Source organism: Brachyistius frenatus, unplaced genomic scaffold (genome assembly GCF_029030835.1).
Source record: "Brachyistius frenatus isolate BFR_SWC_R1_liver_20210118 unplaced genomic scaffold, ASM2903083v1 Contig_9, whole genome shotgun sequence".
Taxonomy (NCBI): Eukaryota; Metazoa; Chordata; class Actinopteri; family Embiotocidae; genus Brachyistius; species Brachyistius frenatus.
The window spans coordinates 2,850,622-2,866,793 of NW_027210608.1; the positions used below are offsets into that span (position 1 = coordinate 2,850,622).

Here is a 16,172-nt window from a genome sequence, read left to right on the forward strand (position 1 = left end):
ATATTATGAGTTAACTTTACGTCACAAGACTAAATGAAGCAGTTAATAAATTCCATCATGATGGAGACTGAAAAAAGCAGCTGAACTCCTGCTAGCGAGCTAGTTTCCCTAGTTTAGCACATCTCAGTACCTCCATCTCAACTCCAGTGTAATTTATGTGATTTGGCAAATACATTCCTTTGCAATTATATAATGAAATGGGTTTATGTAGTGTATTGGTCTCCCAATAAATAATAATAGTACTCACAGCCACCTAGCAAAACAGAAATACAATTTCCTGTAAACTACAGACTCTAAATTAACTTCAACTAGTTTGTTGAAGGAAATAAAGTTGACAAGAAAGCAGAATCACATTTTGGTTGATGAAAATGTATTTTATTTTTTAGGTATTATTCAATTCAATTCAATTCAATTCAATTTGATTTATATAGCGCCAAATCACAACACAGGTTATTTCACGGCACTTAACACATTAAAGTCCTTACAGAAAGACTTTACAATATTATACAGAGAAACCCAACAATTCAACAATTCCCACATAAGCATAATTATGAAGCACCATTGAAATCTCTATATGTGAAACAGTTTGCCACCTCGGCCTGAAAACTTTGAACCGTTTCTTCCCCAACTTCACTGCTCCTCTAGTTCCTGCTCTCTCCTTTTGTAGGGCAGTGAAGTCGTATAACCACCTTGGGCTGTGTTAATCTCCATCTTTTGAAGTGGGTGATGTTAGCACACTGAGCTCCACGGAGATAAATTATTGCCTATAATCTACACCTTCTGTTTATGCACTCAATTTAATTTTTGAGATATTAATCACTTGTTTTTTTTTCCAAACTAATTCTAAATTGTGGTAGCAATTGGCATGTGTGAAAATCATAATAATTCAAAGTGAATATTATTTGGCTCTCTGCCTTGAATTTGAACGACTATCAAGAGTAAATTTTGTGTTGTTGATTACTTTATTTGTTGCAGCTTTATTGTTTTTTATGTAACTGTGCAGGACATTTAACACAACACCAACGCAATCTGGAATACAGGAGAAAAACATAACATGGGTACCACATAAAAACTCCCAAAATAACATTTAGACAATGTCTAAATGGTGTCGTTCTGTGGCGTTAATGACTGAACCACAATGCCATAATGCTGAGGAGTCAAATTTTCTGTCCACGTTCCCCCTCAGTGCCTCGTTACCTCTAATTGTGACTCAGTTGCTATGTTGTAACCCATTTCATTCAGGTCTTTGTGCTAAACTGAGTTACATCAGTGATTAATTTGGTCCGTCTGTGTCTTGTGTGTGATGTAGGCGCCATGGTCGACTGGCACAGAGTGTGTAGCCAAGTATAACTTCCAGACTGCCAATGAACAGGACCTGCCCTTCTGTAAAGGAGATGTGCTGACCATCATCGGAGTCACCAGGGTAAGAAAATGGGTGTCCGGGCCTGAAGTTGTAAAATGATGCACATTTTACCAATAAACCCAATTTAAGTTCTGTCCTTTTATTTACTTCTTCATGAGGCTGCACAGTTGAGGGGTAAAGAGTATTCCCAACTTATAGATCATACTAAATAGAGGAAATTTTGCACTTGTCTCTGCATATTGAAAGTAGTATACAGAGATATGGGCCATAAAAAGACAGCTTCCTCCTCTTTTGGCTTTAAATACTGAATGTAGCTATAATATGATTTGACTCTTACTGTCACATCTTTTGTATTTTGTTTCAAGCTGAACTCTGAGCCAATAACTCATAGTTGAAATGGGATGCTAAAAACAACCAAAGACTTCCTCCCTAATCAAGATATAATAATAAATACGGAAATGCTGCAAATAATCAGAACAACAATAATAAATACTGTATATGCTGACACAAAACAAAGAGCCACATGAAAGAGTACATCAGCTTCCGTAAAACATGAGATTTCCCTGATTTATAGTTCAATCAAACAGCCTCGTCGCTCCTGTCAGTGTGTTTCCTTTTAGCCAGAGGTTCCTCTGGTTTCTGTTGCTTCCTCAGATACACAGCAGCCCTCACTGTCTATCCACAAATAGATTAAACTAATGGTTCTTTAGGTTTATAACTGCACTGCTTTATCTCTGCTAACCATTCCATGTATTTAGAGAAAGTCCTGAAGGACAGGAAACGGAAGCCTCACTTACAAAATGACTTGGATATTTAAGATGGTTCCCTACCTCAGTTATCAGCACTAATATTGAGACTGTGTTGTGTTGTGTTTGACTGTTTCAGGATCCAAACTGGTACAGAGCAAGGAACACAGTGGGCAGAGAAGGCACCATCCCAGCGAACTATGTCCAGAAAAGAGAAGGAGTCAAGTCAGGAGGGAAACTCAGTTTAATGCCGTGAGTGCTGACACAGGATAAAGACAGCCAATCTGTGCATGTCTGCGTGTGGAATGTTTTACACCTTTTCTTACAGTGAAAGCCATTAAAAAAAAAAAAAAAAAAAATCAGCGTTAGACTCAACATCATTTCTATAATAAATAGCTGTAAAATGTAACATTACAGAGATGTTTCATTCTGAAAGCATTATAAGAAAATGCCAAAGTAGTACAGCCATATGACAATACGCAGAAGTCATCAGAATATTAATTGTAGCTGGAGTTGTGCTTCTTGTATATCTCTGCCACATACAGCGGGTAAAATAAGTGTTGAACACGTCACCATTTGTCTCAGTAAATATATTTCCAAAGGTGCTATTGACATGAAAGTTTCACCAGATGTTGGTAACAACCCAAGTAATCCATACATACAAAGAAACCAAAACAAATAAATTCAGAAATTAAGGTATGTGTAATAATGTGAAATGACACGGGGGGGGGGGGGAGTATTGAACACATGAAGAAAGGGAGGTGCAAAAAGGCATGGAAAGCCAAGACAACAGCTGAAATCTATCAGTAAATAGAAAGCAATCCGGCCTCTTGTCAGTACAAATTAATATCAGCTGGTTCAGTCCCAACTGATGGCCAGTAAAAAGGTGTCTCATTACCAAGGTGTCACACAAGAAACATCTCATGATGGGTGAAAGCAAAGAGCTTTCTCAAGACCTTCGCAACCTTATTGTTGCAAAACATGCTGATGGCATTGGTTACAGACGCATTTCTAAACTTCTGAATGTTCCAGTGAGCACTGTTGGGGCTGTAATACGGAAGTGGAAAAAACATCATTAACCTGTGAAATACTGGGAGAATATAGTCTTGTCAGATGAAAAAAAATTGAACTCTTTGGATGCCATAATACACACCATGTTTGGAGGACAACACTGGACATCACCCTAAAAACACCAGACCAACAGTGAAGTTTGGAGGTGGGAACATCATGGTGTCGGGCTGCTTTCAGCATACGGTACTGGAAAACTTCACATAATTGAAGGAAGCATGAATGGAAAAATAACCCGAGACATTCTTGATAAAAATCTGCTGCCATCTACCAGAATGATGAAGATGAAACGAGGGTGGACATTTCAGCAAGACAATGATCCCAAACACACAGCCAAGGAAACTCCATTGGTTTCAGAGAAAGAAAATAAAGCTGCTAGAATGGCCCAGCCAATCACCTGACTTGAATCCAATTGAAAATCTATGGAAAATCACACCTGAGCAAAGCATACGACTAGTTTCTCCATACAGGAGACATCTTGAAGCTGTCGTTACCAACAAAGGCTTTTGTATAAAGTATTAAATAAATATCAGGAAGCGTGTTCAATACTTTTTCCCGGTGTCATTTCACATTATTACACATAACTTAATTTCTGAACTTATTTGTTTTGGTTTCTTTGTATGTATGGATTACTTGGGTTGTTACCAACATCTGGTGAAACTTTCATGTTTCATGTTTCATGTTGGAAATATATTTACTGAGAAAAATGGTGATGTGTTCAATACTTATTTTACCCGCTGTATGCTTTCCATCCTTAAATGTGTGAACAAGTTGTTGTTGTTGTTGTCTGGTCCCTGCAGTGAGGGAAAAACATGGTGTCAACTTCAAAAGATGGAAACTCCCCGTCTACCAGTCTTTCTCTTTACGGCGTGTCTTCTGTTGTCTGTGTGCGACTGCCACCGAGTCCAGAACCAGCTGTGCTCTACATCTGAGTGACATTTCAGGCTCTTTCAAACTGCAGCTATTCAAAAAGACGAAAACATAACAAGAGGCATATGCAAATTAGACGAGACAGGAAAGCCGAGCCGCCGCTACGGTGTCATCACATACTGTTGCTTTAAAGCTCTGAAAGCTGCTTTGAACATCTAAACTATTCGTGTTCACGTTGGAAGGTGGTGATAAGCAAATGTTTAAACTTTGGAAATCTAAATTTCAGAAGGAAATATAGAGCTTTACAAGGGTAGTTTTCTTGTACACCTTTCAAACGTGATGACAGTGCTGACCTGTCCTCATGCTCCTGGGAGATAACTGTTGACACCACTAATGGAGCATGTTGTCTGTCTTATACTGGCAGTCTTGTCAGCACTGCTTCTGGAGCTCACAGTAGTTGGTGGGATGACTTTAACATCTTGTTGACAGGAAACATTTAAATAGACTTTTGACCCTCTTTGTCTGTCTTCGTGAACTGCTGTTGAAAGCTTTAGTCTCTCCTTGTTGCCACCCCTCATACAGTCTGTCCGCACCTTTTTCAGCTCGGTCAGGGTGTCATCCAGCTCTGGTATGTTGGTGTGTGTGTGTGTGATCTGATGAGGCCCAATGGTTGTTTTAAATTAGCCTTAAGCAGCTATGAGGGCAAACACACACCGATAGCATGAAGTTCACTGTTAGCTACGACTGTACCATAGCTGTAAATCAGATTAAATTTAAATTTTTCTTATCACAGTGGGATGTTTCCTGTTTTCCTGTGATTTCTTTGTGAGGAATGAACAGACTCCCAAACATGTTGCAGGATTTCATTTGATGACCTCACCTCTTCCTGCTGCCTTTGGGATCATTGCATAGTTCAGAGTTCTTTCAGAATACTCGGGCCATTAGACGCCGTTCTTCTGGAGCCATTAGCCGGAGTCCACAGGGACTTGTTGATTCTGCTATGAATCACTGACAGATGTCTCCGAGAAGACCTCTCCCTCTCCTCTGGGTTACATAAGGGTTCAGCTGTGGTCTTCTGTCCCCACGCTCATCCTGACCTGTTGATACTTTGATACTCGGCAGTGGATGCAGTCCTGGTCTCCCTTCCTGGCATCGCCTCTCTCTGCTGCCCCCATGTGGCAGAAATCTGCACCACCCTAAAAAAAAAAAAAAAAAAACTGGGGTGTTCAACCCCTGCTGCCCTACTTCCTCCTTCTGTGTTTACCACAGTGGTGGTTTGCCACATTTTCTTTCACTTCAGCATAATGTCATTTCTGAAAACAGCATTTGATAACTGAGGACGAAGCGGCGAGTGTGTGTCGACCTAAGGGGGGTATGTGTCTCTCCTGGCCGTCTGCACTTGGCCACTGCTCACGGATTAGTGGGAGTTAAAGAGCTGCTGTCCATGGGAGAAGCTGCCTGCACTGATCTAATCAACTCAACCCGCATTAAGCTGCTTTGCCACAAGGGCTTCTGCTGTCTGAGGAGGCCGAGCATGGAGGAGGAGGAAGAGGCGGAGGAGGGCGTTACAGAGGCAGCCCCGGGAAAACGGGCTAAATTAATTATAGCCGTTAATTACCAGCCATTGACCAGCGAGCGGGGATAGGGAGACCGTGTGTTGGTGCTGTTGGCGGCTAATTTGACCTCTTGCAGGAGGAGTTGACATAAATCGATGGAATGCAGCACATTGCTTTGCTGTTGACGTTGCTGCGATGTTTTTCTGTGTTTAAGCTTAACACCGCAGTCGATAGAGACGAAGGGCAGGAAATGTATAATCCTCAGCTTTTGTTTTAGAGAAGACTAAAGTAAAGATTAAACTTTAACATTTGCAGACCACAAGTAACCTTTAATTTGCTTTTTCAGAAAGAAACACACCAGTGAGAAATATTTGTTTGTTCATAGAGATTTGTAAAGGTGCAGAGCAGTAGATGTGATGCAGCTGTCTAATCCATCCATTAGTAGCCTATAGATGTGTCCACCAGGCCATACCATATGGTGGGGGGGACGGGGACGCAGGGTTATAGGGCTGCTTCTAAATCAGGAAGCTTTATTTGTTGTCAGAGCACGTTAAAACCAGCAGACATCTGACCAGCTTTTTAGCTTAGAAGGAGCCTGAGGTTGTTGTTTTTTTTTCCCCCTCCTTGTTGTGAAAGGTCAGTCCATCTCGTGGTCTCCCTGACCCCATTCAGGACTGGGTGACTCAGTCCTGTCCCGCCTCGTCCTCGTCTGAGCAGGATTTTTTAATGTTTTTTCATTTTCCTGTTATTGCAGCGCGTGCACGTTTCCGACTCGGCCCTCAGGGTTCATGTGTGTTCGTGAGCACCGTGTTTCCTGTTGTTTGGGTGTTCAGGTACTTTTTTTTCTCTCACTGACTCGCTGCGATGAGCCGTCCCTGCACCAATCCAGCTGAACAGACTGGAAGTGCTGCTGCTGGCTTCCCATTCCCGCCCCACTCTTGTTTTTCACTTCTCATTTCAGAAGAAGGCGGTGGGCCGTTATATGTGGAAGTAGATCCTTCTGTGTGGTTGAGGTTGTAAATGAGTGTAGGAAAAATGAGAAACAATGTTTTGGTTTTTTATGGATCTGTTGTAGGGTTTTGGCCTGTCTGATGCTGTTTGCACTGTTTTCTGGAGAACCAGAACTGGCATGTGGTATTTCTGGACACGCATCAAACTCTATTATTGTTACATAAACTCTTTCCTTTGTTGTCTGACAGACTCTCTCGCCCTTCTCCTTCTTTGTCCCCCTCTTGTCCTCCACTTTCGTCCCTCCAGCTGGTTCCACGGGAAGATAACTCGGGAGCAGGCCGAGCGGCTCCTCTACCCTCCGGAGACGGGTTTGTTCCTGGTGCGCGAGAGCACCAACTACCCCGGCGACTACACCCTGTGCGTCAGCTGTGACGGCAAGGTGGAGCACTACCGGATCATCTACCACAACGGCAAACTCACCATCGATGAGGAGGAGTACTTCGAGAACCTCATGCAGCTGGTGGAGGTGAGCGATGGTGGACAACATAGCTGCCGTTTACGCTTTTTCTCTTATCATTATCATAATTCCCTTAATACCCCGTAAAACCCTCGGCATTCAGCGCGGCAGCTGGAAGGGATAATTGGCCACTCATCGTTGCCGCCAGTTGGTCGATGTGTCTTTAAACTTAATCACAGTAAGAAGTGAAAGGCTCAAAGCTGAACCACAGAGAGCTCTTTGGAAGACGAGGAGACCTTTGAGCGTAAATGTCACTCTGTTTTCATGTTCCAGTTGATGCTTCCTCTCTCCTGAAGGTCTCTGAGAGGAAGGCTACTTTTTTTTAGGCTGCTGGGAATCCTTCTTAAAACTGTGCTAGGGAATTGGGGCGTAGCCACAAGTCTTATTTTAGTTTCTTTAGGAAAACTGCACAGTTTATACCATTAGTTTCGTGACAAGTCAATGTGTAGGAAATAAAAGGGCAACTATTTAGAGAACTGAAACATGCCAAATATTCCCTTGTTACAGCTTCTCGGTTGTGTAGATTTGCTGCTGCTTCTTGTTTTACATGAAAGTCAACTGAATTATAGTATTGATGGTTGGTTGGACAAAACATGGGCTTTGAAGACGTCGTCTTCGACCACTTTTTTTATTTTTTTTATTTTGATGCTCTACAGACCAGATGTTAAATCAAAAATAAGCAGCGGTCATGCAAGAGCAAGAGCAAAACCGTCAGCTCTTGTTTTGAGTCTCCACATCAACCTGTAGATACTCCTCCAAAAAAAGATGATCATTTATGTCTTTGTTTGAGGACAGCTGTTAATATAGTTGCTTCTTGGTCCATCCGTTATGTATCCCTGCTCATCCCCTGCAGCCTACCTTGTGTATCATAGTGTATCATCGGGCTTGAAGCATCTTTTACAGCCAAACATTGTTGCTCATTGTCCATCAGACAGCAAAGGGATGCCATCAAATTCTTTGTTTTACTCTTTGTGACTAAGTTGGTAATGTAAAGGCATTTCTGATTATCTTTCGGGAAAAAATAATATGTAAGCTCGTGTGAAGTGACAAATAAAAAGACTGATCTATCTTTAAATGTTCTTCTTTCTATGTGCAAGACATCAGGAGTAACAATAGGAGGAATCCATCTTCCAATGTTAGGCAGCTAAAATTATTAAAATGAAGTTACGCGAGTTAGACTATTTAGTCATGCAGCAGTGTGATTACATAACTTTGTAAACATGAGGACACACACACACACACACACACACACACACACACACACACACACACACACACACACACACACACACACACACACACACACACACACACACACACACACACACAGATTGAATATCCCCTTGGACTTTCTCTAAAAATCCATCTCAAGTACACATTGACATTCTTCTAAAACTTTCTGATCCTCTCACTGTTATCTGAACACTGGTTCAGAGGAAGGACAGAGTGTGGAGACAGGAAGACAGGAGACACACACACACACACACACACACACACACACACACAGAGAGAGAGAGGCCTTTTTCATCCTCTCTGATAAAAAGAAGAGCTGCATTGGCGGCTATCACACTTTTAATTGGGCCTCATCTCTTTGCCCTGCGGGACTCTGGGAAGTGGACGGCAGGAATGTGCCAGCTGGCATGAGACCCATCTCCATCCCCGGTGCATTCTTGTTATCAGCCACCCACAATCTCTCTCTCTCATTCACACCCTTCAGGCTGGGTTATGTCTCCACTTCCATTCTCCACCTCCTTCTCTCTCTCTCTCTCTCTGTCTCTGTCTCTCTGTCTCTGTCTCTGTCTGTCTCTGACTCTGTTCCCTCATGTATACCTGGCATATTGCTATCCATCTCCATCTCTTCCTCTCTGCTGTCTCCTATCCTCTGTCTTTCTGTCACCATATTTGAGTCTCTGTCTCTTCATCCTGTAGCCTGTCTCCATTCCCCTGAGTCTTCTCTCCATCTCTGTCCATCTCTTGATCTCTGTAATAGCATTCCTCACATTCTTGTGTGTTTTCCCAGTGTGCTCGCTGTCCCCCTGCTCCGCTGTTATTGGTCCCAGCAGGCTTTACATAGACACACTTAGCATATACAGGCTATCTATATGCATCAACATATACTGACAGACCGAGGCGTGCTCGCATCCACGGTGATGTTACGCATGTGGTTATAGAAAAAACAAAGATGGCTCCATGAGGGTGTAACGTCTGTTGTGGTGCTAATTGTGTACTTTTACTGTGATTACACCCTTCTGTGTTAATTACATGTGAGAAGAAGTTGATTTAGCCCAGACAACTGTGCACTAAAAATAAATGTTCAGGCAGTAAAATACTCAATTAAAGTCATTGTAAAATGTGACACAAGCTAATGAAGCTTCTTTCAGAGCAGTCTTTACTGCACAGATAAAGAACACTGTGTATGTGATAACAAATAATGAAGCTGCATCACTGATGAATGCTGGATATAATCCAAATGTGCCTATTTGTGTTTGTGGTGCTGGTTATTTTGCATTTGACAGCCTCAGTGCTGAATATTGTAACAGAGAGCACCCTTCTTTCATCATGCTGCCCCCTGGTGGCTGTGATGGTGACTTACAGTTTGTGGTAAACTTGTGTTGCATTGACTTTTTTGGTGGAGCAGCTTCTTCTTTTGCAGTTTGGTGTGTAACCCATGTAACCACAGCTGTGTTAGGAGGAAACTGATTTACTCTTATCTCAAATAGTTCCTCTTTCTTGTGTCTTTCAAGTTTGAAAATGAAAATATAAATGTATTTTCTCACATTAATAGAATATCATCAAAGCAGGGCATCTGCTCTCTCGATGTTGATGTCTAACCTGCTTTCAGAATGAGCAGACATAGACCGGGGTTTGTGTGGTTTGTTGTGTTTCCTGGGGGTGAACGGTCGGATGCATCGACCTCTCTCACACCCACACACTTCTCCGCTGCTGCCGGTTCCCACAGCAAATGCTCCTAAACTCCACACCTCCCAGCAGGGGAGCCGCCCCACAGCCCTGCTCGGACGTCTTAGATCGATAGAATCATTTATTGAACCTCAAAGAGAAATCACAGTTAGGCTGTCATGATATTAATACTGCAAATATCCAGCAGAGGTTTATTTATTTCATATGTGTGATCCTTTCCCTGCAGCATCTGTTGCCATGCAGGACAGATGATTTAGGTTTCACTGACTTGTGTTCATTCAACTTCTGGTGTCATAATGTGATGATCTAAACATTTTTGTAATTAACTAAAGTTACAGGTGACATATGGGTTTAAAAGAAGGATTCCCTCCCACATTGTGGTCCATACTAAACAAAATTTGAAAAAACATATCCACCGTCATGCATGAAAACTGTGACTTTATGTTTAGACAGACTGGAAGAAACATGGCACCACTGAATTAACTGTCTTTTCAGCTTGATGGACACAGACAGTACATATGTCAGAAAAAATGGGCCGGTTCTGCCGACCCCATTTTTTTAATGATATAAAACACGTCCTCATGATTAGAAACTGAAAACAAAGTAAAACCTGATGCTTTCTCTTAATTCTCTTCGGAGACGGTGCAGATTCGAGCAGCACAGTTCAAATAAGAAGTACTTATATTGTGTGTAACTCCCTCTCCAGTAGAAACAGCCCTTAAACTTCAGTAGAACAACTCTCCTTGTTCTTACACTCGGTAAAATGTTGTGTATCCTCTCGTATTAACTCCTCCTCTTTTATTCCATCTTTTTATATGGAAATTAAGCACATCTTCTGTTGTCCCTCAAGACAACCCTCCGCCTCTTTAACACCGATGCATGTTGATAAAAGTAAAACCTGTCACGCTGCCTCTCTTTGGTCAATGGAGCCCCCTCATATTCAAGTCTTTACAACGCGGCATGAATCTTCTTTTCAATGCTCACGTTCTTCTGTAGAGAAGTGCTGAAAACATCAGCCTCACTTTGGTTTTGCATATCAAAAGCTTCTGTACAAACTCACCAATCAGATTTAATTTAGTAGCATCAGTCCCGGATATCTCTCATCTAGGCCCACAGTGGCAGAGTACAGCGTATATACTTCAGACTTCTGAACATGAAATGTAAAAAAAAAAAAAAAAAAAAGATTCTGAAAATGAAACCCATTGTGACGTTCAGCACTTTAAACATCCTGACTTTATTCTTCATGTGTTGAAACTGCATTTATTTCTCTCCACCTCGCTCCAGCACTACACCAAAGATGCCGATGGCCTTTGTACCAGGCTGATTAAACCCAAGTTGATGGAGGGAACCGTGGCAGCACAGGACGAGTTCTCCAGGAGTAAGGGCACACTGAGCTCATCCCACTGCTCTACAGGGACACCAGTGCACACTGGGACACTTTGTAATGCTTGTGTTTAGACACCGCCACGTTAACCTCAAGTCTTTCTCACACACACACACACACACACACAGTGTACAGACAAAGCCTGCGTCTCCTCCAAGGTTCTGCTATCATCGCAGTCCTAATAGCATTAATCAGAAGAGGGTGATTAATCTCTGCGTGTCTGGGAAACGACTGCTGAGCTTCACCAGCTCTCAAGGTCAATCTGGGTCTTCTTCAACCTCTGTCTCTCTTCATTACTCTTCATGTGCCCGTCTGACCCGACTAATTCTTACAGCAGAAAAATGAGTGAAGATAGACGGTGGAGTCAATCAATAGTTTTTCTATTCATCAATCTAAATGGAGCTGCCGTGAAAGTGAATATTTTCATAAGTTTTCTTCATAGCTAGAAAGACTGTGTGCAACAAATGTGTTGTTTTCCTTTTGATAATACTGTTGATGTTATTTCTCATGGGCTGATTTCTGTTTGTCACCAATGTCCTGTCTTGGCAGGCGGCTGGGCCTTGAACAGAAAGGAGCTGAAACTCCTCCAGACCATTGGCAAAGGGGAGTTTGGAGGTGAGAAACAGATTCCACAAACAACCTTTCATTTCATTTCATTCATCAGACCAAAGTCACCTTTGAGAAGACACTAAAAGTCCACCATGTCTGTGTCCTCTTCAGATGTGATGGTGGGAGACTACAGAGGGACCAAGGTGGCGGTCAAGTGCATCAAAAACGATGCCACGGCGCAGGCTTTCATCGCTGAGGCCTCTGTGATGACGTAAGATCCTCCAGCTGTTACTTCAGTCCTTCACACCACCGTCTGTCAGCCATGTTTTCCTCTTTGAGATGTCACGTCTTCCTTCGTCATCGGCTGCTTTTATCTTTGTCTTTTTAATACATTTTGTTGTGGGCAGGAGTTATTCTTAAATCTGTTCTGCCTCCTAACTCTGTATTTGTCTGCCTGTTTCTGTGTTTGCACAGACAACTGAGGCACAACAACCTGGTGCAGTTGCTAGGTGTAATTGTGGAGGAGAGGGGAAGTCTTTACATCGTCACAGAATACATGGCTAAGGTCAGTCGTTTCCTCATATGGAAAAACACCAAATACTGCTTTTAACATGCTCACACTGTCTATCAAGGCTTTAAAGGTATAGTTAGACATTTTTTTATGGCAGATTTAGATGAGAAGATGCATATTAAGCTCATGAAACCACCTAAAGCAGCTGGTTAGTTTAGCTTAGCTTAGCATAAAGACTGGAAACACGAGGAAGCATAAACCCCTCTGTCCAATGGTTACAAAATCTGTAGCTCTAAAGCTTACTGGCTAACATTTTGCAACTTGTTTCTTTCATCTGTGCAAAAAGTGTAAAATGACAAGCGTTTCACAGGTTACATGCCAGAGGGGATGGTTGCCAGGCAACGAGTGGAGACTCCAGGAAGTTAATCCTCTAAACCAAGAAATAGCCCAGAATGTAATCCTATATAAAACAGCAGTGTGACATTTTCACACTCCTGTTTTGGCACATGGTTCTGGCAGCAGCCACATAAAAACATGAATTTAAAAACTGACATAAAACACTTTCGCATATTTGTATTAGTTCATTGTAACTCAGTTGAGATTTACAGTCATACAAGCTAACAAATATTTACCTTCACTAGATGGTAAAAGGTTGCATTCAATGTAAGCGTTGTGTCCACATGTTGATGATGTGACCTGTGCCACAGGGCAGCCTAGTGGACTACCTGCGCTCCAGAGGACGGACCGTCCTCGGCGGTGACTGCTTACTCAAGTTCTCGCTGTGAGTCCTCTTCACCTCCGTTCAAGCGGTTATTAGATTTGTACAAACGGCAGCTGTTTACTCGGCACAGCTCGATGTCTGGAGCTAAACTGCTGCTGCTGTCGCTGTCAGGATCTGAAGTGAATTTCAGAAGAACAGCGTCACGCACTCGACTGGGAACATAAAAAAAGCTGTTTGTTCACTCAAGCAACCGTCATGCAAGTGGTTTGCTTTGATAAATGGCTGCTTTATCTGCAAGTCAAGGGTTTAAAAGTCTTTTAACTGATTATGCAATCCGGGACAAATTACTGAGTGCTACCATAAACTTTCATTAATCCACGGTGAAGTGTTTTATTTTCAGTTTGACTGAGTTTATTAGAGAAGCACAAGAGAGCAGGTCTTTAAATGCACATGAACATTAACCAGAAATTATATATTAGAGGAAGATGAGGACTATGTTGTCTCTTTGTTTATGTTTGGTCAAGTGAGATAAAACCCCGAAAGTCACAGCAATTCATCATACACATGCCCTCATACATTAAGGATGAGACTCTCGCCTGGTGGGCTGTTATGATCTTAGTCGTCCAGTCCTCACTCATCGTCTGTCCCCGCAGCGATGTGTGTGAAGCCATGGAGTATCTGGAGGCCAACAACTTCGTCCACCGAGACCTGGCAGCTCGTAACGTGCTGGTTTCCGACGACAACATCGCCAAGGTCAGCGACTTCGGCCTCACCAAGGAGGCCTCCTCCATACAGGACACTGCCAAGCTGCCCGTCAAGTGGACCTCCCCCGAAGCACTACGAGAGAAGGTGAGAGGGTGGACGGGGAGCAGAGCGAGGGTCAAAGGTCAAAGGTTTGGCATTTGTTTTCATCTGCTTTAACTACTTGAATGCGATTAGGAAGGTGGTGGGATTTAACAGGGGTTAAAAAAAAAGTGTGGGCTGTGTCATATTCGGGGATTAGACCGTTACCTAACAACAGTTTTGAACATACACTGGTCATTATGGGATGTCTGCAGCGTTAAAGTTTGTAAGCTAGAAGTTTATTCCTCTCTATTATTAGGTTTTCTGTCAGCCTCAAAAGAGAGACGTTTCTGGGAGTTTTCCTTTTTGCACAAATTCCTGAAGAGTAAAACCAAGTGAATGTTTTCCCAGAGCTGAAGGTGGAAGTAGTAACATTCGTGGATGGAGATGAGTTTCGCTGCAGCAGCTACAACAATGGTGGAAAAACCTAGTAAGCATGAAAGAAAAGTTTCTGGAGAAGAGGACTGCTGCTGTCAGAGGAAAATAAGAGAAATCACACAAACACAGAAAATCATTGTTGTAGCTTTTCATTGGTGGAGAGTGCTGATAGAAGAGACGAGACTGGGGTCAGACACAGACGTTGCTTTGTTGACATTGGACAGGTTGTAGTTGTACAATATTTTGGGTCGGTTCTGTAGCTGCTACATGTTTTATATTTCTTTCTCTGCCTGAACTGTTCAAAATAATGCTCGTACCCAGAGAACATACAACTTCTGGCCATTCAGAGCCCGACAGGAACGAGTGTGTGACTGATAACCAAGCTGTCCAGATGGGGAGTGCCCCCTCCCCCCCCTCCTCCCCCCACACCCCCCAGGAGCCTTTGGCTTGGCTTTACACAATTCTGGTTTCAGTAGTATTCGCTCGCATGATCTCCTGAAACAAGATTAAAATAGAACAAAGCCGCCGTTGTTGTTGTTGTTGTTGTTGTGCTGATCGGCTCTCTGACAGCTTTCACTTCTCTTTCTGTCCAACAGAGGTTTTCCACCAAGTCAGACGTCTGGAGTTATGGAATCCTGCTTTGGGAGATTTACTCCTTCGGGCGCGTGCCTTACCCCAGAATTGTAAGTACGGTCTCCGGCTCTGTGCGGCTCGCTGAGGTCTGAGACACACCAGCAGGTGGCAGGCTTCATTGCTGGGATGTTTTTTTTCTGATTAGTTTTGATTAGTGTAATGTCTGCCTCCCTCAGTCTTGACCTCAAAATAATGAGATTTATGCCGTGGAACCGCTGAAGCAGGTGATGAAAATCTGACACGGTGTGTACTGTCAATTATGAATTTAATTATCCCTGCATGCTTCACCACTCGTCACGTTGACGTGTAGCTACTTGTTGTTGTTGTTGAAGAATAACCTTTCTCCGGGGACGTTGCCGGGCGGCCGAGTCGATTGCATCAGGCGACTCATCCACCTCGAACGCAGAGGCTCCTTAACGTTGTCTCTCGTCTGTGTCTCCTCAGCCGTTGAAAGAGGTGGTGCCGCGGGTGGAGAAGGGGTACAAGATGGACGCCCCGGACGGCTGCCCGCCCGTGGTGTACGACCTGATGAAGCAGTGCTGGACCCTGGACGCCGTGGTGCGGCCCTCCTTCCGCATGCTGAGGGAGAAGCTGCAGCATATCAGAGCCAAGGAGCTCTACCTGTGAAGAGGAGGCGCAGGTGGGGGGGGGAGGTGGGGCATAGAGGGGAGGGGGGGGGGGGCAAGACACAGCCCAGCACAGCTGTAACAAGTGGGAGGAGGAGAAGATGAAGAAGAAGAAGAAGAAGAGGGGACCACAGCGCCTTCCTCCTGCCTGCCCAGCTCGTTGACCCGTGGGACTGCCCCCCCCCCAACCCCCTCCTCCTCCCACCAGGTCCTCCGCTTCCACACTAGGACTGTTTTCCTGTTTGTGTTGTATAGCTTTTGCCAGACAGTTTTTCCTCTTCTCTTGACGCCGCTGCTGTTTCCTCCTTCTACACCTGCCGCTGCTCTCTCTCTCTCTCTCTCTCTCTCTCTCTCTCTCTCTCTCTCTCTCTCTCTCTCTCCTTTCCCTTCCTCCTCCTCCTCCTCTCCTGAACATGACATTAACTGGAGGGGAGGCTGGCCTTTTCCCTCCACGTTTGTCAGGTGCTCTCTCTCCTCTCCCTCCCTCCCTCCCTCCCTCCTCTTGGTCATTCCTGGATGTGGTGTGTCACCGTGTGG

General features: G+C 43.6%; 1 protein-coding gene across 4 annotated transcripts in view; it reads left to right on the forward strand.

Moving 5' to 3' along the window:
• LOC138616208 (tyrosine-protein kinase CSK) overlaps positions 1–15,652 on the forward strand; it is a 43,323-nt gene extending 27,671 nt beyond the window's left edge. For all 4 annotated transcript variants that reach the window (XM_069690351.1, XM_069690350.1, XM_069690353.1 and 1 more), the window contains 11 exons: positions 1,310–1,423; positions 2,249–2,361; positions 6,861–7,080; positions 11,275–11,368; positions 11,924–11,989; positions 12,095–12,194; positions 12,398–12,488; positions 13,142–13,215; positions 13,809–14,004; positions 14,973–15,059; positions 15,454–15,652. In XM_069690351.1, coding sequence (XP_069546452.1) covers positions 1,310–1,423; positions 2,249–2,361; positions 6,861–7,080; positions 11,275–11,368; positions 11,924–11,989; positions 12,095–12,194; positions 12,398–12,488; positions 13,142–13,215; positions 13,809–14,004; positions 14,973–15,059; positions 15,454–15,636 — 1,338 coding nt within the window. In that variant the 3' untranslated portion in view covers positions 15,637–15,652. The remainder of the gene's footprint in view (positions 1–1,309; positions 1,424–2,248; positions 2,362–6,860; positions 7,081–11,274; positions 11,369–11,923; positions 11,990–12,094; positions 12,195–12,397; positions 12,489–13,141; positions 13,216–13,808; positions 14,005–14,972; positions 15,060–15,453) is intronic.
• The last annotated feature ends 520 nt before the right edge of the window (positions 15,653–16,172 follow it).